Raw genomic sequence first — 27,087 nt, 5'->3', positions numbered from 1 at the left:
CGGGCACCCAAAGTGAGGGGCCATACAGCACAGAGGGATTTGGGAGTCCTCGTAAATGAATCCCAAAAAGCTAACATACATGTTCAGCAGGTAATAGGGAAGGCAAATGGAATGATCGCCTTTATTTCAAAGGGAATAGAGTATAAAAATAGGGAAGTCTTGCTAAAACTATACAAAGCATTAGTTAGACCACACCTAGTATACGGTGAACAGTTTGGTCCCCTTATCTAAGGAAAGATATACTAGCATTGGACACAGTCCAGAGAAAGTTACTAGGTTGATCCCAAGTATGAAGGGATTTTCTTATGAAGAGAGGTTGAGTATATTGCAGTTTAGAAGAATGAGAGGTGACCTTATTGAAACATATAAGATTCTTAGGGGGCTTGACAGGGTAGATGCTGAGAGGCTGTGTCCCCTTGTGGGAGAGTTAGGACCAGAGGGCATAATCTCAGAGTAAGGGATCACCCATTTAAGACAGAGATGAGGAGGAATTTCTTCTGTGTGAATCTGTGGAATTCTTTACCGCAGAGGGCTGTAGAGGCTGGGTCGTTAAGTATATTCAAGGCTGAGATATAGAGATTTTTAATCAGTAAGGGAATCAAGGATTATGGGGAAAAGGCAGGAAAGTGGAGTTGAGGATTATCAGATCAGCCATGATCTCATTGAATGGCAGAGCAGACTTGATGGGTCCAATAGCCTGCTTCTGCACCTACATCTTATGGTCTTATTAGGGTATACGGTGACTACTGATTATTCTGTGATCGTTGTGAGATATTTGACCATTCGTGAGATGTTCAAGCTGAGAATGAAAGTGTTGATGCGTCCCATGCATTGAAGACTGAAGCAAATCTTAACTGTGAGAATTTGTTATCAGCTTACTCCTCCTGGAATCTTGTAGCTATCGGGTTGTCATGGGCACATCTGTCACATCGTGCCCATGCAATGGCATCCTTATGTGGCTCGTCTGAATCCTCGCTCCCTTTAGAGCTATCCCCTTCAACGTCCTCGTCTGAGTAGATGTCTAGCTCCCCACTTTCTCCCTCAGGCAAGGTTGTGCAGGGCACTGCAAACAGCGATGATGTGAGACACTCTGTGGTGAGTATTGGAGAGCCTCACTTGACCAGTCCACGCATCGGAAATGCATCTTCAGGAGGCCAATTGTTTTCTTTATTAAGGACCTTGTGGCAGAATGTGCTGTATTGTATTTCTTCTCAGCTGCACTGTGTGGACGGTGAACGGGTGCCATTAGCCAGCTGTTCTGGGGGTACCCTTTGTCCCCTTGGAGCTAACCATGTAAGCACTGAGGTCCCTGAAAGATCTATGGCACCTGCGAGTGAATTAAGAGTTGTGAGAGCCCCTCTGTATCTAGCACAAGCATGCAGGTTCTGCTTTCTGTGATCGCAAATTAGCTGGATGTTCAGAGAGTGAAATCCTTTTTCTATTTATGAACCTCACTGTCTGCTGCCAGAGAACTTTCAAGGCCTCAAGTGTGCAGTCGACGGCACCCTGCATTTGCGGGAAACCCGAGATCACAGCAAAACCCACAGTTCTGGCAGCCAGGCTTGGGTCATCCATGCGCAACTGGACGTAATGGTGAGCTTCATTGAAAAGTGCATCTCCCTTATGCATTTATGTGTTGCTGATTGTGATATTTTGCCAAAGTCTCCAGTGGAGTCTTGGAAGGTCCCATTGGCAAAAAGGCTGAGTGCGGCGGCAGTCACCTTCAGAGCAACCAGCATGGGATGCCCTCCAAGTCCTTGTGGCAGAAGTTCCTCACGGAGAAGGTGACAAATGTGACCTACCACATCTGTAGACAAGCGAAGGTGCCTGTGGCACTGTCTTTCGCTCATCTCCATGTACAAACTGAATTTTCTATATACCCTTGGTCGTGCCACACATCTTCATGGATTTTGCCCCTCCTCAGGAGCACCTAGAACTTCCTGGGGCCCTGCTGCCTCTTGCTGCTCAGGCCGATGGTCCTCTCGGACCTGTGCCAGTCGGTGACGGTCCCTTCTCCTTATTTGAATCACAGCTAGAGTTGCCTGCATTCTCCACTTTTCTTTGTATCTGTGAATGAATAGAATTGAGACATCATTGCAGCTTTCTCTTGAATGCTCTTCCTCCCTCTCCAATCTCGAAATCCAATCCAGCCCTCAGTTCAGACATGGCATCCCCAGACCACCCCTTGCAGGTTTACAAGAGACTGGAGGTCCACAGGTGGCTGAGCATCCCACTGAGACAAGATTGCACATTCATAATAAAGGTCTTGATTAGGGTGAATGCACCCATGTGTAATAACCCTCAGTCAGGCTCGTCTCCAGTAATCTAGACACTAACAATCATGACACAAGTACAAGGCTAGGGTATCGATAATAAGCTTGATTTCTTGTAAGCCATGATCAGTACAATGGGAATACTGAGGCTTGTAGTGTGTATGTAGTTTCTTTCCAGCAGCCGTGGGCCTTGATTATTTGATCTTCCTTTTCTTTTTACCTCTGTCAGGGACAGAGGGCCATTCAGACCAACCTCACTGTAGCCACAAGACTTAACAGATTCCCCCCTGAACGCACAAAGAGCAAAACTCGTTTATTGGATATTTGACCCTCGAAACCAGTACTCATCTGAGCCTTGTTTTCCATGACTTGAGCATATAGTTAATAGGATGTCCCTTCAATGGGCCCAAAATAGTAGTGCTGAACTCCTGCCGTAAGACTTGAGACCACTCCCATTTTTTCGAGCTTGTTTTTCCAACATTGATCACTAAAGGCAAACATGTGCTCATTACATTCGTGTGTGATCAGCTTCCAACCTCCCCCTGTCACCCACCAAGTTCCTCCCATCCTCCTTCATGGTCACAACCTCCTAATTCCCATCCCTCCTTTAACTAGCCAGCCTGTTAATCTGGACCCCATCATCGTCCACATTGATATTCCTGTTCTACCCTCGATCCCTTCAATGTTGATGTTCTCATGCCCGTTGTCAATCTGACCCCTCCTTGCCCCTCCCACCCAATCCTGCCTCCGTCTCACCCTTCTCCTCTGATCCTTGCCCACCTCCCCCCAGAAATGCCTCCATCTAACCATTCCAGTCAGAGTCTTGCCTTGGTCACATCCTTCCGTTCTGATCCTTGCCCCCCACTCCCCCGGCACCCATAAATGCCTCCATCTCACCTTTCCTCTTTGGTGCTTGCCCCCACAGCTGTCTCTGTCTCATCATTCCCCCTGGTGTTTGCCACCTCCTCCCCTCCCTCCCTCACCAAGAGTCCTGCTTGTCTCATCCTTCCCCTCTGGTCTTTGCACCCATCCTAGTCCTACCTCTGTCTCACCCCTCCTCTCTGGTTGTGCCTCCCGTGTCCAGCCTTGGTGCAGCTTGTGCTATAGGCACCCAAACTATTTCAGTGATGCTGTGAAAAGATGAGAGCAGTGTCTTCTGACCTCCATGTCATGGATGAAGTGAAGCTTGTCAGGTGCAAACCACTTAGTTGTAAAACAGACCATTCTAATTAGCCACTGGTGGGGCACTTAATTTGGAGGGGGAATATAATTCGAACGAGTTGGCCTTTTAATGAACATTTGTGAGGTGCTAATGAACGCAAATGTGGTTCCCGACATTGTTCATCGGGAAACTCGACCTGCCTTTAAGCTGCCTTGAAAGTCGGGAGAACAAAATTCCAAACCGTTTCTCTGCTGGCGGGAAACTGATTCTTTCATTCATGTCAAATGATGTACCCCCATCTGACACGTTTCCTGCTGCTGGCAGGAGCAGAAGATTCTGTCCATCCTGAGTTCTCCTGGGGAAGCCAATGCACCTTACTCTTGTACTCCATTTTGATATTCCATTTTATACCATCTCGCTATATTGCAAGGTGGGTGTTACCAATAGAAAGTTCTGATTCAGGGATCTTCCCCTGCACTTTTGAAGACCTGTGGTGGAGCGTGCTCATGGACCAGAAGTGTCTAATGTTGTTTTGAGTCACTTCACAGATGCTTAACCTGAACCTGGAAGAAACAATGCAGCAAAGAGATTTGAATCGCCAAGAGGCCATAGCCCCTATTCCGTTATTTAAATGGAGTTGTTCCTAAATTTTGTCTCCATTTCTGCCTTATTCTTCTGATCTTTGGCTACTGAGTGCAATGGGATGGGCTTTTTTTTGTTCATGGGATGTGTGTCACTGGCAAGGCCAGCATTTATTGCCAATCCCTAATTGCCTTTAAGAAGGTGGTGGGGTGGCGGTGGTGAGCTGCCTTTGTGAACCACTGCAGTCCATCTGGTACTATTTAAAGAGAAACAATGTGCAGGGTTACAGGGAAAAGGCAGGAGATTGGCACTAAGTTAAAATGCCGGTGCAGATAGAATGGGCCAAATGGCCTCCTTCCACACCATAACAATTCTGGGATTCTGTATAGGTACACCCAGTGTGCTGTTAGGAAGGAGTGTTCCAGGTTTTTGGCCCAGTGACAGTGAAGGAACGGTGATATAGGTCCAAGACAGGATGGTGTGTGAGGCTTGGAGAGAAAAATTACAGGTGATGGCTGTTGTTCTCATATGTGCTGCATCAGTCCTTCCATGTACTAGAGATTTATAAGGTAATGTTGAAAGAGGCATTTTATAGATGGCACACACAGCTGCCACTGTGCGTTGGTGATGGACGGAGTAAAAGTCTAAGGTGATGGATGGAGTGTCAATCGAGTGAGCTGCTTTGTTATGGATGGTGTCGAGCTTCTTGAGTATTATTCGAGTTGCACTCATCCTGGCAAGTAGAGAGTATTCCATCACACGCCTGCCTTTTGCCTTGTAGATGGTGGACAGGCTTGGGAGTCAGGTGGTGAGTTATTTGTAGCCACAATATTTATATGGCTGGTCTAGTTCAGTTTCTGGTCAATGGTAATCCACAGGATGTTGAGGGTAGGGGCTTTAGAAATGGTAACGCTGTTGAATGTCAAGGGGAGATGGTTAGGTTCGCTTATGTTGGGGATAGTCATTTCTTTGCATTGTGTGGAATGAGTATTACTTGGTACTTATCAGCCCAAGACTGGATGTTGGAAAGGACTTGCTGTATATGAACAATGACTGCTTCAGCATCTGAGGAGCTGCGAATGGTACTGAACACTGCAGTCATCAGCAAATATCCCCACTTCTGACCTTAAGATGGTGAACTACTGGAGAGTTTTTCCCCATTTCTATTGGCTTCAATTTTGCTACGGTTCCTTGATGTCATGCTCGATCAAATGCTACCTTGATATCAAGGGCAGTCACTCTCACCTCTTGAGCTCAGCTTTTTTGTCCATGTTTGGGCCAGGACTGTATTGAGGTCAGGAGCTGAGTGGTCCAGGCGGAACTCAAACTGAACACCAATGAGCAGGTTATTGCTGAGTAAGTACTGCTTGATAGGATTGTCATCACTTTGCTGATCTCATGAAGACACCTCTATTGTTTCTTTACTTTAGCCATTACCATTGCCTGTGGCCTTGCAACATGAAATTTTTTGTCATTTCATCACTCCTGCCCTCCACCCTATCATATACCATCCCTTTTGTTCTTCCTCCCTCTCTTCCTTTCACTTGCTCAAAACCATTACATTTATATCTTTCCTCAGTTTGATGAAAAGTGATCGATTTGAAATGTTAACTCTGTTTCTCCAAAGATGCTGCCAACATTTTCTGTTTTCATTCCTCTAGATCCTAGACTCTAATCCTAAGTAGCAACCCACACAGTCCTGAGGGGGTTGCTCTGACCGCCTCCCTCTCTTTTGTGGTCTTAGTCAGGAATCACTCAGCCAGTACACTTAAGGGCTGCCCTGTCTGCTGGGGACCAGAGGATCTGTGGTTTACAATTCAGGATGTAAATTAGACCTTGATTTAATGTCACTTCTATTTTATTAATATATCAGTTTGAATAAGCCATGTGAGAATATTGTCTTTGTGGTGCCCTCTGGCAATAGCAGCAGTAATTTTGAATAGGTGGCACTGGGCTATTTCAAAATGGTCCTGTTTAAGGCAACGTTCATCCTTTAACAAGTCCTATCAATTTACAAACTCATCATTAATCTAATTTGCTATGTGAAGGTTAGCTGTTGTATTTGCCTATATAATGATGGTGAAGTACACTTCAAAAATAATTCATTCATTGCAAGGTGCTTTGGGACAGCCTGAGGATGTACTAGATAAATGCATATGCTTTCTTTCTCTATAACTTCCATTTGTTAATAATTAAAGCTTCATTGGCCTTTGATCCATTGAAATTCTATACAATATAGTTACTGTGGATTGGCTACATAGATTGGGATTCTCTGTCTGGCTCATATGCATTTCTGTAGAATTACAAAACTAGGACAGATTTTACAGAAGCTCCACTGAATAGTTGGCTTTGAAAACAGGTTTGATCTTTGGAAAAAAGGCTCAGCAATCATCAGCAAAATTCATTTATAAACAGCAAGAAAAAATATAACATATTTAACAAGTAGTAAACAGAAATGAATTCTCCAAGAAACAACATGCAGTCAATGAAAAGCAAAGAGTATTCATATTATGAACCTGTCATAACAACATGTTATGCATATTTCTATGAGACGTCAATCAGAATGTCACTACACTATCTTTCTTCCTCCACAGCAACTAAAAGCTCTTCTTCCCTAAACAACAATAAGGATACAACCAAGCTTATAATATCAGATGTGGAGGCCTGAGGCTCACAACACAGCTTACTCCATTGTATGCAGAGATCTAGGAGTCAGCGCATAAAGCCCTTCCCGGTTTGCAACTTAAAATCAACTTAGGCCCCATAATGCGACTAAACTGCCTGAGCCTACAGGGCTGTAGGTACATAGCACTTGCTTGGAATGAGTGCTAAAACATGCAGGTTCCATTAACTCCCTTTGCATTTTTTATACATATTCATTTTTAAAAACTCCCCAACTGCCCCCTTCTCCCACCATTGGAAATTGCTCACTAAAGTGGCTCATTTGCAATGTGCTTGGAACACCATAAAATCACTTGAATGAACTGATCTTGTTATCCAATAAAGTCAGCTTATTTATTGGCTCCATGATGCAGAAGGTGCTTTTGACGGTATAGGCACAATCAGGAACTGAGTATGGAGGTACTGAAATTTCTTAAATATCAAAATCTTCAGCGTGCAGTTCTTGCAGCATGCAAGATAAAATATATTAAATGCAAATTATTCCTCTTAATAGATAAAATTAGTTATTTCTATCCTAACACACACATACAAAACTGATGTGAGTGACGCCTTTTAAAAAAACTATTTTTACTCCTTGAGGTATTGCTCTTGGTAAGCTTCCCTTGCTTTCTATTATTATGTTTTCTTCTTTGTCAACCTGGCCTCACGCTTGGCGGCCAAGGTGGCAGGTAGTATTTTCTGCACCCACTTGGTAAACACAGTGTGAATATCTGACAAAAGGTGCCAGGGATTACCCAGTTGCGACAATCCTGCGAATCTTTATTCTCCTTTGCTGTGCCATGTCACAGACTCCACCGTGCACATTGCTTCTGAGTAGACTGGGACTTGAACTAGAATTCTACTCCACGGCATTGAGCATCAATACTTTGAAATATTGTCCATTCTAATATATTGGATATGAAGGCAGGGCAAAATCTAGTACATCTCAGTCTTAAAATATAGACTGCTGACAGATCCTGGTTACAAAAAAAGATTGAAAATTGTTAATAACCTTTGTGGACATCTCTACATATCAAACAAAATGCACTCTTCAACTATCACCATTACTGTAATTAAAAACTCCACAAGGGGATGAAATAATGTATCTAAACAGCTTCAGGGAATCTAGTTCACATTTACAATTAGATTCAAGGGTAGTTAGAAATGGCTTGGATTAGGTTTAATTTTTTTTTTGGCAAGTTTAGTGTCCATTTAGGTGTAAGGATTCTCCAATACCGGAGAATAGAACAATTTTTTTTAACTTTTCTATTCAATGTAAGCATCAAGAATTCCCAAGTCAGATACCGTATGGGTTACATGGGGAGTAAAGCTCCCACCATACTACCATTCAACCACACATAGGCAAGGCAAAGTTCCCAGTACTGCAAACCAGGCAAAATAGCAAGAATCAAAACTCTACAATATTTATAAAACTGGAGGCAGCTAAGTTTTTTCTTTAAAAACTGAGAATCCACAACATCATAAAGACCACAATTTATAAATGTCGCGTCACTGATGTGGGACAGAAAAATAAAACCGAAACGTACTCCAGAGGCTCAGAAACTGATCAATTCATACCAAAATCGTTGCATAAATACAATGACTTTCATTCCCCTTGAAGGGCAGGTGGAGGTGATTAGTAAACATTGCTGCATTTGTAGTTGTGATGTTCCTGAAGGTTTTCTTGCAGGCCCACAATCTGGGTCCTTACACAAGAGAGAGAAAAACACCACAGAAAATGCTTGTGCAAAACAATAGTAGGAATTGTAACATCTGCTAGTTGTATATAAACTGTTTCAGGCAAGTTCCCTTTCTGTTTCCCAGCTACTTGGTTGATGTCGACACAGTTTTGCCAAAAGAAGTCAATCACAACCGGGGCTTGATCTGAATCGGTTTCCCTGCAAGAGAAAAGAAAGGTGATTAATAGCAACAGAATTATATGATTTATAGCAAAGAATGAAATGATTTGGCCCATCACATCGGTGTAGTGCCAGTTCTTCAACTGGTTCCAGCTAATCTATTCACTTCCTTGCCAATTCCCAGTATCATTTTATACTTTTTCTTTTCAAATATTGATCCAATTCCTTTTTAAATTATATAATCTCTACCTCAATAATCATTTATTAAAGTATTCTAGTTCTAATAATCCTCAGTAGATGTCCCCTGGCTACTGATTCACAAATCTCTCTTGACCCTCAGAAAGCATTCCAAAACTTGAACATCTCCTTAACCTTCTTTCATACGGTGGAAAAAAAAATCTTTCCTGATCTTTATGGTTTTGATACTAAAATTGGTTCAGCTGGATCATTGTCAATACAAACTGACCCCAACAGCCCCTCCCACCCAATGTCAACCAAACCTCCAACTTTAAATCACTGCTTTCGTCTTCATATTCTTTCTTAGGATGCGGACATTGCTGGCGAAGCTAGCATTTATTGTCCATCCACAACTCCCTAACAAAGGTGGTGGTGAGCCACCTTCTTGAACTGCTGCAGTCTATGTGGTGTAGGTACACCCACAGTACTGTTAGGAATGCAAGTCCACGATTTTGACTTGGCAACAGTGAAAGAGCAGTGGTATAGTTCCAAGGCAGGGTGGTGAGTGACCTGGAGGGGAACTTTCAGGTGGTGGGCTTCCCATGCATCTGTTGCCCTTGTGTTTCTAGGTGGTAGAGGTTGTGGGTTAGGAAATTGCTGTTGAAGGAGGCTTGGCCAATTTCTGTAGTGCGTCTTATAGATAGTGCACACTACAGCTATGTTACTGGAGGGAGTGAATGCTTAAGATGGTGTATATGGTGTCAATCAAGCAGCTGTTTTGTCCTGGATGGCAACAAGTTTCTTGTGTGTTGTTGGAGTTGCACTCATCCAAGCAAGTGGAGAGTATGTCATCAAACTCCTGACTTGTAGATGGCTTTGGGTAGTCAGGAGGTGAGTTACTTGCCAATGAATTCCCGGTCTTTCACCTGCTCTTGTACCACAGTATTTACGTGGCTGGTTCAGATACGTTTCCAGTCAATGGTAATTCACAGGATAATGACAGTGGGAAACTCAATGATAGTAATAAATGCTGGCCTTGCCTTTGAATGTCAAGGCTAGAAGGCTAGGCTCGCTCTTGTTGGAGGTGGTCATTGCCTTGTACTTGTGTGATGATCAACACTTATCAGCCCAAGACTAAATGTTTTCCAGATCTTGCTGCATGCGAGCACAATCTGTTTCAGTACCTGAGGAACTGCGAATTGTACTAACACTGTGCAGTCATCAACAAACATCCTCAATTCTGACCTTTTGATGGAGGGAAGGTCATTTATGAAGCAACTGAAGATGGTTAGGCCTAGGACATTATTCTGAAGAACTCCTGCAGCCATGTCCTGGGACAGATTATTGGCCTCCAACAATTACAATCATCTTTCTCTGTGTTAGTTTTGACTCCAACCAGTGGAGAGGTCCCACCTGTTCCCATTAATTTCAATTTTGCTAGGGCTCCTTGATGCCACACTCTGTGAAATGCTGCCTTTATGTCAAGGACAATTACTCTCACCTCACCTCTGGAATTCAGCTCTTTTGCCCATGTTTGGGCCAAGGCTATAAGGAGGCCTAGAGCTGAGTGGCCCTGGCAGAATCCAAACTGAATACTGGTGAGCAGGTTGTTGCTGAGTAAGCGCTACTTGACAGCACTGTCAATAACAGCTTCCATCACAGATATAATTTATATGGATTTCCAAAAGGCCTTCAATAAGGTGCCTTGTAATAGACTAATGGAAAAGGTGGAGTTCAGGGACAAGTGACAGAATGGACAGAGAGTGGGAGTAAAGGGTGGTTATTCAGTGTGGCAGAAGGTGGGAAGTGGTACGCCACAAGGGTCACAATTTTGTTCACAATTTATGTCAACAATTTGGACTTTGGAATCAAAACCACAATTTCTAAATTTGTGGAGGACATCAAATTGAGGGGGATAGTCAACACTGAGGATGACCGCAACAAGTTACAGGGGGACATTAATAAACTTGCAGAACAGGCAAACAATTGGCAACTGAAGTCCATTACTGATAAATATGAGATGACACATTTTGGTGGAAGAAAAGGGATGTCACTTATTACTTGGGAGGTGCAAATGTAGGTGCGGCAGAGAAACAAAGGGGTCTCAAAGTACAAATACCACAATTGCTAAAAGTTGCACCATGGGTTAGCAAAGTCATTTAAAAAAAGCAAACCAAGCACTAGGATTTATTTCTAGAGGGAATGAACTGAAAAGTAGGGAAGTTCTGGTCACCTTATCATAAAAAGGATAAGGAGGAACTGGAGAGGGTGCAGAGAAGATTTACAAGGATGATGCTGGAAAAGTGCAGGTATATATATCAGGAAATAATTGACAGGTTGGGTCTCTTCTCTTGAAAAAAGGCTGAGGGATAACCTAATAGAGGATTTTAAAATTATGAAAGGTTTTGATATAGTGGAAATATAGAGAAAATGTTTCCCCCTGTGGTGAAGAGCATAACCAGAGATCTTCGATATAAGATAGTCAGCAAGAAATCCAATAGGGAATATAGAAGAAACTTCTTTACCAAAAAGAGTGGTGACAATGTGGAACTTGATACCATAGGGGCTGTTTGAAGTGAATAGCATAGGTGCATTTAGGACAAGGACATAAGCCAAGCATATGAGGGAGCAGGGAACAGAGGATTACGATGATAAATTTAGATGAGGGAAGATGGGAGGAGGTTCGAGTTGACTACAAATGGACTTTTTGGACTGAATGCCCTGTTTCTGTGCCGTATATCCCATGCAGACTGTCCCTTCACTGCTGATGATTGCAAGCAAACTGATGTGGCAGTAATTTGGATTTGGATTGGATTTGTCCTGCTGCACAGGAATAGCTTGACTAAGGACATGCTAATTCCGGAGTACAAGTCTTCAGCCGTGCTGTGGGGATGTTACAGTCTATGCTGTATCTGGTGCCATCAGCCATTTCTTGATATCACATGTAGTGAATCGAATTGACTGAAGACTGGCATCTATGATGGTGGGGATCTCAGGAGGAGACAGATGGATCATCCACTTGGCACTTCTGGCTGAAGATGGTTGCAAATGCTTCAGCCTTGTCTTTTATACTGACATGTTGGGCTTCCCATCATTGAGGATAGGATATTTTTTGAAGCCTCCTCCTCCATTTAGTTTAATTGTCCACCACCACTCATGACTGGGTGCGGAAGGATTGCACAGCTTTGATATGATCCAGTTGTTATGGGATCACTTAGCCCTGTCTAAAACATGCTGATGCTGCTGTTTAACACACATGTAATCCTGTATTGTAGCTCCGCCAGAAAGGCACCTCACTTTTGGGTATGCCTGCAGCTCCTCCTGGGATCCTCCCCTAAACTCATTGAACAGAGTTGGTGCCCTAGCTTGATGGTAAAGGTATATGCTGAGCCATGAGGTCACAGATTGTGGTTAAATACAATTCTGCTGGTGCTGCTGATTGCCCACAACACCTCATGAATGCCCAGTTTTAAGTTGCTGGGTCTATTCTGAATCTATCACATTTAGCACGCTGCTAGTGCCACACAATGTGATAGAGGGTGTCCTCAATGGACTTCATCTCCATAAGGACTTGCAGTAGTCGCTCCTAGCAATACTGTCATGGAAGGATTCATCTATAACAGATAAACTGGTGAGGACAAGGTCAAGTTGGAAATGGCCTCCTCTGTGCCATAAATGACTCTGTAAGATTGCATTACTACAAGTCTGCATTGAGGTAATAGAGTTGGGGTGATGATAGGATGGCATGCTTCAATAAAGGGGGTAAATTCAACTTTACAGTTTCCCACTTGAAGGAGATTGGGGGATCTCCTGTTAAGTTTTAGGACACTAGGGCCTGAATTTTCGCAAAGCCAGAAGGGCTTTGCGCCTTAGTCAAAATGGCACTGTAACCCTGATTCCGGAAGCCCCACCGCTAAACCTAGCAGTCATTAGGAGGGGTTGGGGACTCTTTTGGAGAGATGAGGTACTCTTTGAGAGAGGTCAAGTACCGCTTTAGGATTGTTAACTGTTGACGTGAACGTGGGTAAGAAGTGGATAAGATCTGTGGAACTGTCAAGTTGTCAGGTCATTTAAATCACCTACCCTTTGAAATTTGAGAAAAAAATGACCAGCCTGCAAGTTGTACTTGCAATTTCAATAGATGTTTGTTGACATAAGCGTGAGTGCTATCATTGTAGTATGTTTCTGCTTGACTGCTTCCACAACCTAACACTATCACAGTGGGTGGAGGTGGAGCTGAAAATTCATAGTTTGATTGGAAGCTCCAAGTGGTTATAAAGAGATTAGCTGTTTTGATGTGGGACTATGGATACAGATGTTTACTTTTAAAAAGGATTAAGTACTTGATGGGATTTAAATTATTGAATGGGCTTTTATCAATGAGAGTTTTTAATGTAGTGAAGCCTGTAACAGATACTTAGAACTTTATTTTTTTCATCTTAGCATGGCTTCTAAGGTCTGCCCATGGTGGATACTGGGTGAGTTGGCATGGAGGGTGTAAGGGCAAATGGTGGTGGTCAGGGGCATTATGTTGGTGTGAGTAGGCATAGAGGCTATAAAGAGATCAATGGGACATCATAGGTTGGCATGTACGAGGGGCCATGGTGGGAAGTGGGGCATAGGTTGGCATGGAGGATATGGGGGCATGGGGTGGGTAGAGGGGTATGAGTTGGCATGGATAGGGCATAAGGGGTGGTGTCAGGTGAGGGGTGAGAGCTAGGGGGTTGTTTTGTGTTGTACTGTTATTGCTACAACTGGGACAAAGTCCCAGAGCACCAAGGCGGGCCATTTAAACACCTACCCTCTGCACTGATTCCAGGGTGGCAGACCCCACTCCAGTTAGCATGCCTTCCCCCCACCCCCCCAAACCCCCGAATTCAGACAGTTTCATGACTGTGTACTTGGGAATGAAAATTCAGGCCTAGGTCTAAATGCCTCAGTTGTAGTATTGGCAGATGCACAAATTGTGTGAAACTGAGCCATACAGATCACAGGAGATTTTAAAGTTTGCTCCCTAGTCTGTGTTTACTTTCTATTGTCTGCCATGGTGCAGCAGCTTTGCAGTCAAAAGCTCATCAGAGAAGCAGGTGTATGATATCAACCAGATTTCTCATCCCCAAACACTATTCAGCAAGCTGGAAAGGGTGCGTGTGCATATGTGTGGGATGTGTGGGAGAAGATGGCACTGAGATCTGGCTATTATATTTTCTTCAACTGACACTAACTAATGAAGGATAAAAGATAAACAGGGGTAGCACGGTCAATCAAGGATGGCATTTGTACATAAGTTAGAGATGACTTTGGTTCAGGAGATCAGGTAGAATCAGTTTGGGTGGAGATGAGGAATAGTAGGGGAAAGAAGTCACTAGTGGGAGTAGTCTACAGGCCCCCTAACAGTAACTACAATGTAGGACAAAATATACAAAAAGAGATATTGTGTGCTTGTGATAAAGGGATGGCAATAATCATAGATTACTTCAATCTATTTATAAACTGGAAAAATCAGATTGGCAGTTGTAGCCTAGATGAGGAGTTCACAGAATGCTTTTGAGATAGTTTCTTAGAACAGCGCATTCTCGAGTCAAACAGAGAGCAGGTTATATTAAATTTGGTATTGTGTAATGTGACCTCAGAGTAAAGGCACCCCTAACGAGCAGCGACCACAATATGACTGAATTTTGTATTCAGTTTGTAAGGGAGAAGAGTGGGTCTAAGACTAGTATTTTAAACTTAAATAAGGGTAACTATGTGGGCATGAAAGCTGAACTAGCTGAAGTGAACTGGGGTACTAGGCTAGGGCATAGATCAATAGAGAAGCAGTGGCAGATGTTTAAGAGGATATTTCAGAATACTCAGGATAAATATATTCTACTATAAAGAAAAATTCTAAAGGGAGGACCCACCACCCACGATTGACTAAAGAAGTTAAGGCAAGCATCAAACTTAAGGAAAAAGCATATAACTGTGCAAAGATGAGTGGCAGATCAGATGATTGGTCAGAATATAAAGAACAGCAGAGCATGACTAAAAAGTTAATCAGGAGAAAGAAATTAGATTTTATGAGGAAGCTAGCTAGAAATGTAAAAATGGAGTTTCTACAGATATTTAAACAGGATAAGAGTAGGTAAAGTGAGTGTTGGTCCTCTGGAGAGTGAGAATAGGGAGTTAATAGTAGAAAATAAGGAAATTGTGGATGAAATGAACAAATATTTTACTTCTGTCTTCACTACAGAGGCTGCAAAAAACATTCCAATAATAGCTGTAAATCGGGAGGTGGAGGGGAGAGGGGAACTAGTATTGAACAAACTGATGGAGCTATGGGCTGACAAGTCTCCAGGTCCAAATTAACTTCATATTAGGATCCTTAAAGAGGTGGCTAATGAGGTAGGAAATCCATTGGTGTTAATTTTCCAAAATTCCCTAGATTCTGGAAAGGTTCCATCACACTGGAAAATAGCAAAAAAAAAAACACTCTATTCAAGAAGGGAGGGAGGGAGGCAGAAAACAGGAAAAATATAGGCCAGTTCACTTGACGTCTGTCATGGGGAAAGTGTTAGAATTGATCATTAAAGAGGTTATAGCTGCGCACTTAGAAAAACTCAAGGTAATCGAGAAGACTTAGCATGGTTTTATGAAAGGGAAAACATGTTTAACCAATTTATTAGAGTTCTTTGAAGGAGTAACATGTGCTGTGGATAGAGGGGAACCTGTAGACGTACTGCACTTGGATTTCCAGAAAGCATTTAATAAGGTGCCACATCAAAGGTTATTGCAGAAAATAAAAGCTCATTGTGTATGGGGTAATATATTATCCTGGACAGAAGATTGACTGGCTGGTAGAAAACAGAATATATATAAATGGGTCTTTGCCTGAATGGCAGGATGTGACGAGTGGAGTCCCACAAGGATCTGTGCTGGGTCTTCAACTTTTTACAATTTACATCAATGACTTAGATGAGGGGAGCGAAGGAATGGAAGCTAAAGTTGCAGACGACGCAAAGATAGGTAGGAAAGTATGTTGTGAAGAAAACATAAGGGGCAGAATTTTTTGCTATGTGTGTAGGCGCACACCCGACATGCTCCAATGTAAAATAGCACGCGATGATGTTGGGCAAACGTCCTGATGTCATCACGCACTTGCGCAATATTTCAGCCAGCAGGAGTGTGCTAAACTTGGAAGCACGCCTGCCGACAGTTAAGAGGGCTATTACACCCATTAACGCTGCAATTAACTGTGAATTTTCGCTGCTCGTCCAACCTTTTGCCCTCCTCCTGCCCCCAACTCAGGCAGCGCTGATCGTATCAATGCGCGCTTCATGCTGGCTGGCCATCAATTGGCCAGCCAGCATGAAATTGCGGTCGGGGGCCAATCACGGTTGGCGTTCCATTTCCTGACTGCTCCGATCGTGCCCACCCACCAAACTGTAAATTCAGGCCAAGGAGTTTGCAGGTGGATATAGATAGGTTGTGTGAGTGGGCAAAAATCTGGCAGATGGAGAATAATGTGGGAAAATATGAAGTTATTCGCTTCGGCAGGAAGAGTAAAAAAAGCAGAGTATTAAACAGAGAATGACTGCAGAATTCCAAGGTGCAGAGGGAGTGAGGTGTCCTTGTGCATGAGTCACAAAAAGTTAGCATACAGGTGCAGCATGTAATCAAAAAGGCTAATGGAATGCTATCTTATACTGAATTAAAGATGAAAGTAAGGATGTTATGCTTCAGTCATACAAGGAACTGGTGAGACTACATCTCGAATACTGCGTGCAGTTTTGGTCTCCTTATTTAAGGAAGGAGATAAATGCGTTGGAGGCGGTTTACTAGATTGATACCTAGAATGAGTGGGTTGTCTTATGAGGATAGGTTGGACAGCTGGGCTTGTTTCCACTGGAGTTTACAAGAGTGAGAGGCGATTTGATTGAAGTATATAAGATCCTGAATGGTCTAGACAAGGTGGATGTGGAAATAATGTTTTCTCTTGTGGGTGAGCCCACAAAGAGATCAGCCATGATCTAACTGAATGGTGGAGTAGGCTCGAGGGGCTGAATGGCCTACATCTACTCCTATTTTGTATATTCGTATGTACTCACATTCATGTACCTTCTTTCATGATAGCAAAACATCCAATGTACTTTACAGCCAGTAGTATACTCACCATTGTTGTCAATTAACAAACATGGCATTCAATTTACAGAGCAAACGTCCACAAATAGTAATAAAATAAATGATGTGTTTTAATGATGTTAGTTGAGGGGTAAGTGTTAGACAGGAAACTGGGAGAACTCCGCTACTCTCTACGAATAATATCGTGGGTTCCTTTACATTCACCTCAAGAGGGCAGATGGGTCCTCAGTTTACCTTCTCATCTGAAAGACGGTAGCTCTAACAGATCAGCACTCCTTTGGTGCTGCACTGAGATGTCAGCCTATATCTTTGGAATTGGACTCAAACCCAGAAGCTTCTGAATCACAGATGACAGTGTTACCCCAAAACCATGGTTGACACTTGTATGAGAATGCAGCTGCTACCTGTTGAACTGTACCCCAGTATCATTCAGTAGCTTCAGGAGGGGAATAAAATTGAGAAACTGAAAAAGTACTGCATATAAAACACCATATTCCAGTGTAATTAGAAGGGGATCAGCACCAATAGCTATTACCATTAAAAACATTTAATGTGACACAAGATAGGGGTTTCCTTACATGGACTCCGAGTGCTATCAGCTAGCTCAGCATAGCATTGAAGTGCTGTAATTCTGTGTTTGCAATTCCCTGTACTTCTACTAAGTAATATTAGAAATCTGTTACACAGATGTAGGGACTGCGTCCAGCCATTGCCAGTAGGTCCTGGTAGCTCATTTCACAAAGGGAAAAAAAAGAAAAAAAAGTGCATATAATGAACTCACAGGGACTGGAAGTCAACTCTGAACACTTCCTCAGAGGCTACGAGTGCTACTCTGGCAATAACAGTGGGGGATTACGGAACACAAATTAAACTTGCTCCCTTAGCTGTGTGCTAACCGGAAACATCGTAGATAGGGTTTTGGAGAATGAGATGAAAGTTGTGTGAAAGGTTATTTCTATAACTAAATATAAATGTTAGAAAAAAGCTGTGAAGGTGCAGGAATATGTTTATATGGACCTGTGATTTCCCCCATACAAAGTGGGCATAAGGGTTAGGAGGTCCTGGAAACAATGAATTTTATGCAGGAGCATTGCACCACTAGACAAAGTACATTTTGCACCATTACAATGCACAGTTCACCATATAACCATTCAATATATTAAATACTTCCTGTATTCGAGGAGTTAAGTTAATACATGCTGGGAGGCTCCACCTCTGAGTTGCAGAGTGCATCATAGACAAGCATATTAATCATGAACTGGGTCCAGTGGGAATCTATACCAAAAATATAGAAAGGTTGTGTAAAAGACCTAGAGCTTGAAATTCAGTGAGGCCCGTTCTGCTGGCAAAGTGCAGTTGAGTACAACTCTCAGCCTGCTGTGAAACCGTTACACATCACAAGGAAAGACTTGTTAAAATACTCGCTGGACCCCTGATCTCATTTCCTTTCCATCACCAAAATTACCTACTTCCATTTCCATATAATCGCCCAGCTCTATGCCTGCCTCAGCACATCTGCTGCTTATACCGTCATCTGCACTGTTATTTCCTCCAGGCTTGACTGCCCTACCTCCCATTTTCCAGCCTCCGCAAGCTAACTCGTCCAAAATAAGTTAAAAAAAAAGAGATGAGGTCCTAAAAGCAGAATATAAGGAGTTAGCAAGTAATTGAAAAGTAGGACCTCAAAGGTGGTGATCTCAGGATTACTACCATTGCCACGTGCTAGTCAGAGTAGAAATAGCAGGATATATCGGATGAATACGTGACTGAAGAGATGGTGTGAGGGGGAGGATTTCAGATTCCTGGGACATTGGGACTGGTTCTGGGGAAGGTGGGACCAGTACAAACTGGACGGGTTACACCTGGGCAGGGCCGGGACTGATGTCCTAGGGGGAAATATTTGCTAGAGTAGTTGAGGAGGGTTTAAACCAAAATGGCAGGGGATGGGAACCTATGCAGGGAGTCAGAGGAGGGGGAATCAAGGACAAGAACAAAAGACAGAAAGGGGAATAGGAAAAGTGATAGGCAGAGAAATCAAGGGAATCAAACAGCGACTCAGTGAAAAATAGTGGGAACGGGACAAGTAATGTTAAAAAGACAAGCCTTAAGGCTTTGTACTTTAATGCAAGGAGCTTTCGCAATAAAGTGGATGAATTAACCGTGCAAATAGATGTAAACAGGTATGATACAGTCGGGATTACGGAGACATGGCTGCAAGGTGACCAGGGATGAGAACTGAACATCCAGGGATATTCAGTATTTAGGAAGGACAGACAAAAAGGAAGAGGAGGTAGAGTTGCATTGCTGGTTAAAGAGGAAATTAACGCAATAGTGGGGAAAGATATTAGCTCCGACGACATGGAATCTATACGGGTAGAGCTGAGAAACACTAAGGGACAAAAAACGTTAGTGGAGGTTGTATATACACCCCCAAACTGCAGTGATGTTGGGAATGGCATTAAAAAGGAAATTAGAAACGCATGCAATAAAGGAACATCTGTAATTATGGGTGACTTTAATCTGCACATAGATTGGGCAAAGTAAATTAGTAACAATACCGTAGAGGAGGAGTTCCTGGAGTCTATATGGGATGTTTTTCTGGACCAATACGTTGAGGAACCAACTAGAGAACAGGCCATCCTAGACTGGGTATTGTGTAATGAGAAAGGAATAATTGGCAATCTAGTTGTGCGAGGCCCCTTGGGGATGGGCGACCATAATATGGTAGAATTCTTCATCAAGATGGAGAGTGACATAGTTGATTCTGAGACTAGGGTCCTGAATCTTAATAAAGGAAACTACAATGGTATGAGGCACGTGTTGGCTATGATGGATTGGGAAACGTTACTTAAAGGGATGACGGTGGATAGGCAATGGCAAACGTTCAAAGAGTGCATGGGTGAACTGCAACAATTGTTTATTCCTGTCTGGCGCAAAAGTAAAACAGGAAAGGTGGCTTACAAGGGAAATTAGAGAGGGTATTAGATCCAAGAAAGAGGCATACAAATTGGCCAGAAAAAACAGACCGGAGGATTGGGAGCAGTTTAGAATTCGGCAAATGAGGACCAAGGGATGGATTAAGAAGGGGGAAATAGAGTACGAGAGTAAGCTTTTGGGGAACATAAAAACTGACTGTAAAAGTTTCTATAGGTAGGTGAAGAGAAAAAGATTGGTGAAGACAAATATAGGTCCCTTACAGTCAGAAACAGGGGAATTTATAATGGGGAACAAAGAAATGGCTGACCAACTAAATACATACCTTGGTTCTGTCTTCACAAAGGAGGACACAAATAACATACCAGAAATGTTGGGTAACACAGGGTTTAGTGAGAGGGAGTAACTGAAAGAAATCAGTATTAGTAGGGAAATGGTATTGGAGAAATTGATGGGATTGAAGGCCGATAAATCCCCAGGGCCTGATAATCTACATTCCAGAGTACTTAAGGAAGTGGCCCTAGAAATAGTAGATGCATTGATGGTCATCTTCCGAGATTCTATAGACTCTGGAACAGTTCCTACAGATTGGAGGGTAGCTAATGTAACCCCACTATTTAAAATGGGAGGTAGAGAGAAAACAGGGAATTATAGGCCAGTCAGCCTGACGCTGGTAGTGGGATAAATTCTAGAGTCCATTATAAAAGAACGAATAGCTGAGCACTTGGAAAACAGTGGTAGAATCGGACAGAGTCAGCATGGATTTATGAAAGGGAAATCATGCTGGACAAATCTACTGCAATTTTGAGAGTATGTAACTAGCAGAGTTGATGAGGGGGAGCCAGTGGATGTGGTTTATTTGGACTTTCAGAAGGCTTTCGACAAAGTCCCACATAAGAGATTAGCATGTAAAATTAAAGTGCATGGGATTGGAGGTAGTTTATTGAGATGGATAGAAAACTGGTTGGCAGACAGGAAACATAGAAACTAGGAGCAGGAGTAGGCCATTCGGTCCTGCTCCGCCATTCATTATGATCATGGCTGATCATCCAACTCAATAGCCTGCTCCCGCTTTCTCCCCATACCCTTTGATCCTTTTCACCCCAAGAGCTATCTCTAACTCCTTCTTGAAAGCATACAATGTTTTGGTCTCAACTACTTTGTGGTAACGAATTCCACAGGCTCACCACTCTCTGGGTGAAGAAATTTCTCCTCATCTCAGTCCTAAATGGTCTACCCCGTATCCTCAGATTGTGACCCCTGATTCTGGACTCCCCCACCATCGGGAACATCCTTCCTGCATCTACCCTGTCTAGTCCTGTTAGAATTTTATAGGTTTCTATGAGATCCCCCCTCATTCTTTTGAACTCCAGCGAATATAATCCTAATCGACTCAATCTTTCCTCATATGTCAGTCCCGCCATCCCAGGAATCATTCGGATAAAACTTCGCTGCACTGATCCCTGCGGCACCCCACTAGTCACTGCCTGCCATTCTGAAAAAGACCCGTTTATTCCTACTCTTTGTTTCCTGTCTGCCAACCAGTTTTCTATCCATCTCAATACACTAATCAATCCCTTGGTCCTCCTTTGCTGAATTCTAAACTGTTCCCAATCCTCAGGTCTGTTATTTTTTCTGGCCAATTTATATGCCTCTTTCTTGCATTCAGGACCCAAGTCTCAGAATCAACTACGTCATTGATGAAGAATTCTATCATATTATGGTCGCTCATCCCCAAGCGGCCTCGCACAACTAGATTGACAATTATTCCAAAATTATTACGAAGAGTAGGAATAAACGGGTCTTTTTCCGTTTGGCAGGCAATGACTAGTGGGGTACCGTAGGGATCGCTGCTGGGACCCCAGCTATTCACAATATATATTAATGATTTAGACGAGGGAACTAAATGTAATATCCCCAAATTCGCAGATGACACAAAGCTGGGTGGGCGGATGAGCTGTGAGGAGGATGCAGAGATGCTTCAGTGTGATTTGGACAAGCTGAGTGAGTGGGCAAATGCATGGCAGATGCAGTATATTGTGGATAAATGTGAGGTTATCCACTTTGGTAGCAAAAACAGGAAGACAGATTATTATCTGATTGGCTATAAATTGAGAGAGGGGAATGTGCATCGAGACTTGGGTGTCCTCGTACACCAGTCGCTGAAGGGAGGAATGCAGGTGCAGCAGGTGGTAATGAAGGCAAATGGTATGTTGGCCTTCATAGCAAGAAGATTCGAGTACAGGAGCAGGGATGTCTTGCTGCAATTATACAGGGCCTTGGTGAGACCACAGCTGGAATATTGTGTGCAGTTTTGGTCTCCTTAACTGAGGAAGGATGTTCTTCCTATCGAGGGAGTGCAGCAAAGGTTTACCAGACTGATTCCTAGGATGGCGGGACTGACATATGAGGAGAGATTGAAATAAAGAACTACTGCGGATGCTGGAAATCCAAAACGAAAACAGAATTATCTGGAAAAACTCAGCAGGTCTGGCAGCATCGGTGGAGAAGAGTCGACGTTTCGAGTCCTCACGACCCTTCAACAGTTCTGTTGAAGGGTCGTGAGGACTCGAAACGTCGACTCTTTTCTTCTCCACCGATGCTGCCAGACCTGCTGAGGAGAGATTGAGTTGGTTAGGATTATATTCGTTGGAGTTCAGAAGAATGAGGGTGGATCTCATAGAAACCTATAAAATTCTAACAAGACTAGACAGGGTAGATGCAGGAGAGATGTTCGCGATGGTGTGGGAGCCCAGAACCAGGGGTCACAGTCTGAGGATACTGGGTAGACCACTTAGGACTGAGATGAAGAGAAATTTCTTCACCCAGAGAGTGGTGAGCCTGTGGAATTCGCTACCACAGAAAGTAGTTGAGGCTAAAACATTGTATGTTTTCAAGAAGGAGTTAGATATAGCTCTTGGGGCGAAAGGGATCAAAGGATATGGGGAGAAAGTGGGAGTAGGCTATTGAGTTGGATGATCAGCCATGATCATAATGAATGGCGGAGCAGGCTCGAAGGGCCGAGTGGCCTACTCCTGCTCCTATTTTCTATGTTTCTATGTTAAACTCTGTTGCCCACATTTGAACCCGCAGCTAGTCCAATTCACCCATCATCTTATATATTAGCTTTCAGTCCAGCAAACCTTGATTTTTAAGATTCCTATCCTCTTGTTTAAATCCCTTCAAAGCCTTGCATTCCTATAAAATTCTGTGAATGCCTTTGCTGCTCCCTACCCTCCCACCCACACCTTGGCCATGAGTTAATGTGCCGCAGGTGAAGACTTGGATTGCCTGCCTGCCTGCCCTTGTGCTAATGGAGACCAGTGGCCAATTTAATGGCCACTTAAGGGCCACTCTCTGCCCGGCTGTAATTTTTCAGCTGGCAGGAAGAAGTTGGCAATTGGCAGGAAGTCTGGCAGCTAAGCATCCTTGGGCCTTGGGTGGGAAAGGGGGGGAGGAGTGCCTCCTTCAGGGCCCTCTTTTCTGATCGGAGGTCAAGTGTCCCCCCCTTCCCCAAAGGTCTGTCCACCATTTATCCAACCCTCACTAGCCTGCGCACCCCAACCTCAATTCCCCCTCCCAGGGGACCTCCTGTTTAGGTCCTGCCAAGACAAAAGTAATTAGCAAAATTAATCCAAGGCAAAATCAATTAGCATTTGGAAAATTATGGGCTAATAAATGAAAGTCAGCCTGGCATTCGAGACAAATCATGATTAACTAACATGCTGCTCCCGATAGCACTGCTGGGACCAGAGAGCTGCCAGTTAATCAGACTGGCCGTCAGTTCTGAGTTGGGAATTACTCCCCAGCTGAGGCTGGAAGGCCCATCCCGAGCCTCAGAGCGTTAATTGGCTGTGGGGCATCCATCCGGAGCATGGGCAAGTTTTATGGCAACTTTAGTCAGTCGCAGGGCAGAAACCCCTGCCACCAGTAAAATCCTGCCCTCAGAGTTAATTTGTGCCTGCAATTTCACCAGCCTGTCTGTATCATGAGGTTTGTTACTATTCTTTTCATTGGTTTGCTATATTTGAGTTCTGCATCACCTGCAAATTTTGAAGCCATGATGTGTACAACTCATTAATGTTGATCAAAAAGAGGAATGTTCCCAATACTGACCCCGAAGGACAACACTGCACGCTTCCCTCCAGTCTAAAAACAACGGTTCACCACTACTCTCTCCCCTCTGCCCCTTAGCCAATGTTGTATGCGTGCTGCCACTGTCGCTTTAATTCCATGTATATTATGTGGTACTTTGTCAAATGCCTTTTGAAACAACGTTAACTGTGCTAACGCCATTAACCCTCTCGGTACTTAATCAACAAACTTGCTTATTTTAAACACAATTTGCCTTGAATAAATCCATATTGCCTTTCATTTATTAGCCCATAATTTTCCAAATGCTAATTAAAGACATTAATCCAGAACAAAATTTCGTTTCCCCACCACTAATGTTAGGCTTACTAGTCTGCAGTTGCCAGGTTTAGCTCATTCCCCTTTTTTGAACAAGGTTGTAACATTTGCAACCCTCCTCATAACTAAGGAGGTTAGTGATCCGCAAGCACGTGGGAATATAGGCCTGGATTTTTACTGAGTCGGGAGCCCTTTAAAAATGGACAGGGGAGGGTGGGGTTGGGGTCTTGATTCCAGAATTCCCTACCCCATTCCTGGGCTGTCTGATTTTTGAGAGTGCCTTTAATGGGTGCTGGCTGGTTCCTGTCAAAAGCCTGCATCCGGCACTCCTGCCCTGGCTGGCTCCGTTGTAGAGATAGGAATGTCCTACTCCTCTGGAATTTTCATGGAGTGGGGCCAGGTTTTTAAAAAGTCATGGTTCAGAGGAGTCGTGAACCCTAATCTGCATGAGGAGACCTTTTAAAAGATAAGTTCAATAGATCCTCCTCATGCCACCTATGCCAAACCATGCCCTTCCACCCACCCCCATAGCACCTCATACCCTCAATGCCAAGCTCTGCCCCTCCACACACCCTCAATGGCCCCTCATGCCCCCCATGCCATGCTATGGCACTTCCATGCCCACTGACCCACTATACAATGTATAGAACCAATGAATCCTATAGTGATAGTAGGATATGTATATAAAAAACATAAAAAATGTAAATCATTCATAACTTTCTACTATGTTAAGAAAAAGTCATTGCACTAGAAAGCAATAAAAATGTCAACTAACCAGGCCCTTTAAAGCATCAACAGAAACCACTTGCCCTTGAAACCACTTAACCTTGTGTAAATAAATATTGTGACATTGCCAGCAGAGATCAGAGAGCCTAAGCTGTCAATCAAGCAATGTTTCTTCTGGGGCACAGCTGTTTCAACAAGAGAAATGGTTGTCTGTGTTCTCAGGCAAGCATACATAATGGGACCTGTGGGCTATATGTGCACAAATTGTTGAAGGTGGCAGGGCAAGTTGAGAAAAAGGTTAAAAAGGCATCAGGAATCCTAGGCTTTATAAATAGAGGCATAGAGTACAAAAATAGGGAAGTTGTGAAGAACCTTTATAAAACATAGGTTGGATAATTATATTCAAGTCTGTGCACTGCACTTTAGGAAGGATGTGAAGACATTAGAGGGGGTGTAGAAAAGATACATGAGAATGGTTCCAGGGATGGGGGAATTCAATTACATAGATGGATTTGCAAATCTGGGGCTATTCTCCTCAGAGAAATGAAGTTTGAGAGGAAGTTTAATAGAAATTCAAGATCATGCAGGGTCTGGACAGAGTTGGGGGGAAACTGTTCCCACTGGAGTAAGGGTTAAGAGTGAGGAGACACAGATTTAAGGTAGCTGCCAAACGAACCAAAAGTGACGTGAGACAAATCTATTTTACGCAGCAAGTGGTTATGATCTGGAATACACAGTGGTGGAGGCAGATTCAATTATTGGATAAACACCTGAAGGGAATCAAATTGAAGGGCTTTGGGGAAAGGACAGGGAAGTGGGGATAGCTAAATTACTCATAGCAAGCCAACGTGGACTCAATGGACCAAATTGCCGCCTTCTGTGCTGTAACTATTCTATGATTGTAAGATTATGGCAGAGCCTCAATAATTTCCATTCTTCCCTCAGTAACCTAGGAGGCATAAAAGTGAAGTACTGAGGATGCTGGAAATCAGAAAAAAATACAGAAAATGCTGGAAAAACTCAGCAGGTCTCGCAGCAGCTGTGGACTTTGTACGAAGAAGGGTCATATGGACTTGAAATGTCAACTCTGCCCAGGAGTTTTCCTATGACAGGTGGGCTGGGCGGGAGCAGGCGAGGAGCCGATCGTAGCCTGTGATCAGCTCCACGCTGCTATTTTACGTGGGCGGGTCGATGAAAGCCCCCCCCCCCAACCGTAAGCGCTACCTGTGCGGGTGGAGTGAGGAGAGAGAGTCAGGGCTAACAGCAATTTCCCTGAGGTACGGAGCTGCCTCAGGGAGATTGAGTGGATATTAAAACAATTAAACAAATGACTTAAAATTTTATTTAAACATGTCCCCTCATGTGACCATGTCACATGAATTGGGACATGTTTTAAAATTTATGGAAATTATTTATTTGATAAAAGTTTCAGGAAGCCTCATCCCGCTCGTGGATGAGGTTTCCTGAAAAACACGAAGGCTGCTTGGGCTTTTCGCCTGCCTGCTAACCTAAGGTTGGACGGGCAGCGTTCGCAAGTGCCTCAATTAATTTCTTAATGGACTTAATTGGCCGTTTATATTTCAGCAGGCGCGTGCCGGAGTCGGCTGCCACAAAATATCACGATGGTGTGCGATGACGTCAGGACGCATGCCCGACATCATCGCACGTCACTTTATGCACCGGCTTATCGGGCCCGCCCCCGCACGCTGACAGAAAAACCCTGCCCTCTGTTCCTCTCTCCACAGATGCTGCTAGACCTGCTGAGTTTTTCCAGCATTTTAGTCATAGAGTCATAAAGGTCTACAGCACAGAAAAAGCACCTTGGACCATCGAGTCTGCACCGGTCAGACAAGTACCTAACTATTCTAATCCCATTTTCCAGCACTAGGCCCATAGCCTTGTATGCCATGGCATTGCAAGTGCACATCCAAATACTTCTTAAATGTTATAAGGGTTTCTGCCTCTATCACCCTTTCAGGCAGTGAGCTCCAGATTCCCACCACCCTCTGGGTGAAAAAATTCTTCCTCACATCCCCTCGAAACCTCCTGCCTCTTACCTTAAATCTATGCCCCCTGGTTATTGATCCCTCCACCAAGGGGAAAAGTTCCTTCCTGTCCACGCCATCTATGCCCCTCATAATTTTATACACCTCAATCACGTCCCCCCTCAATCTCCTCTGCT

General features: G+C 43.6%; 1 protein-coding gene across 2 annotated transcripts in view; it reads right to left on the bottom strand.

Annotated features, from left to right (window-relative positions):
* Nucleotides 1-6,405: 6,405 nt before the first annotated feature.
* zc3h3 (zinc finger CCCH-type containing 3) overlaps nucleotides 6,406-27,087 on the bottom strand; it is a 286,493-nt gene continuing 265,811 nt past the window's right edge. For both annotated transcript variants that reach the window (XR_013576450.1, XM_078540928.1), the window contains one exon: nucleotides 6,406-8,576. Coding sequence is in view for 1 of the 2 variants with exons in the window: in XM_078540928.1 (XP_078397054.1) it covers nucleotides 8,545-8,576 (32 nt within the window). In the remaining variant the exon portion in view is untranslated. The remainder of the gene's footprint in view (nucleotides 8,577-27,087) is intronic.

The sequence above is a fragment of the Cetorhinus maximus genome, chromosome 4 (genome assembly GCF_964194155.1).
Source record: "Cetorhinus maximus chromosome 4, sCetMax3.hap1.1, whole genome shotgun sequence".
In the NCBI taxonomy this organism is placed as follows: domain Eukaryota; kingdom Metazoa; phylum Chordata; class Chondrichthyes; order Lamniformes; family Cetorhinidae; genus Cetorhinus; species Cetorhinus maximus.
The sequence above is the reverse complement of the archived record's forward strand: the minus strand, read 5'-3'. Positions and strand labels throughout refer to the sequence as shown.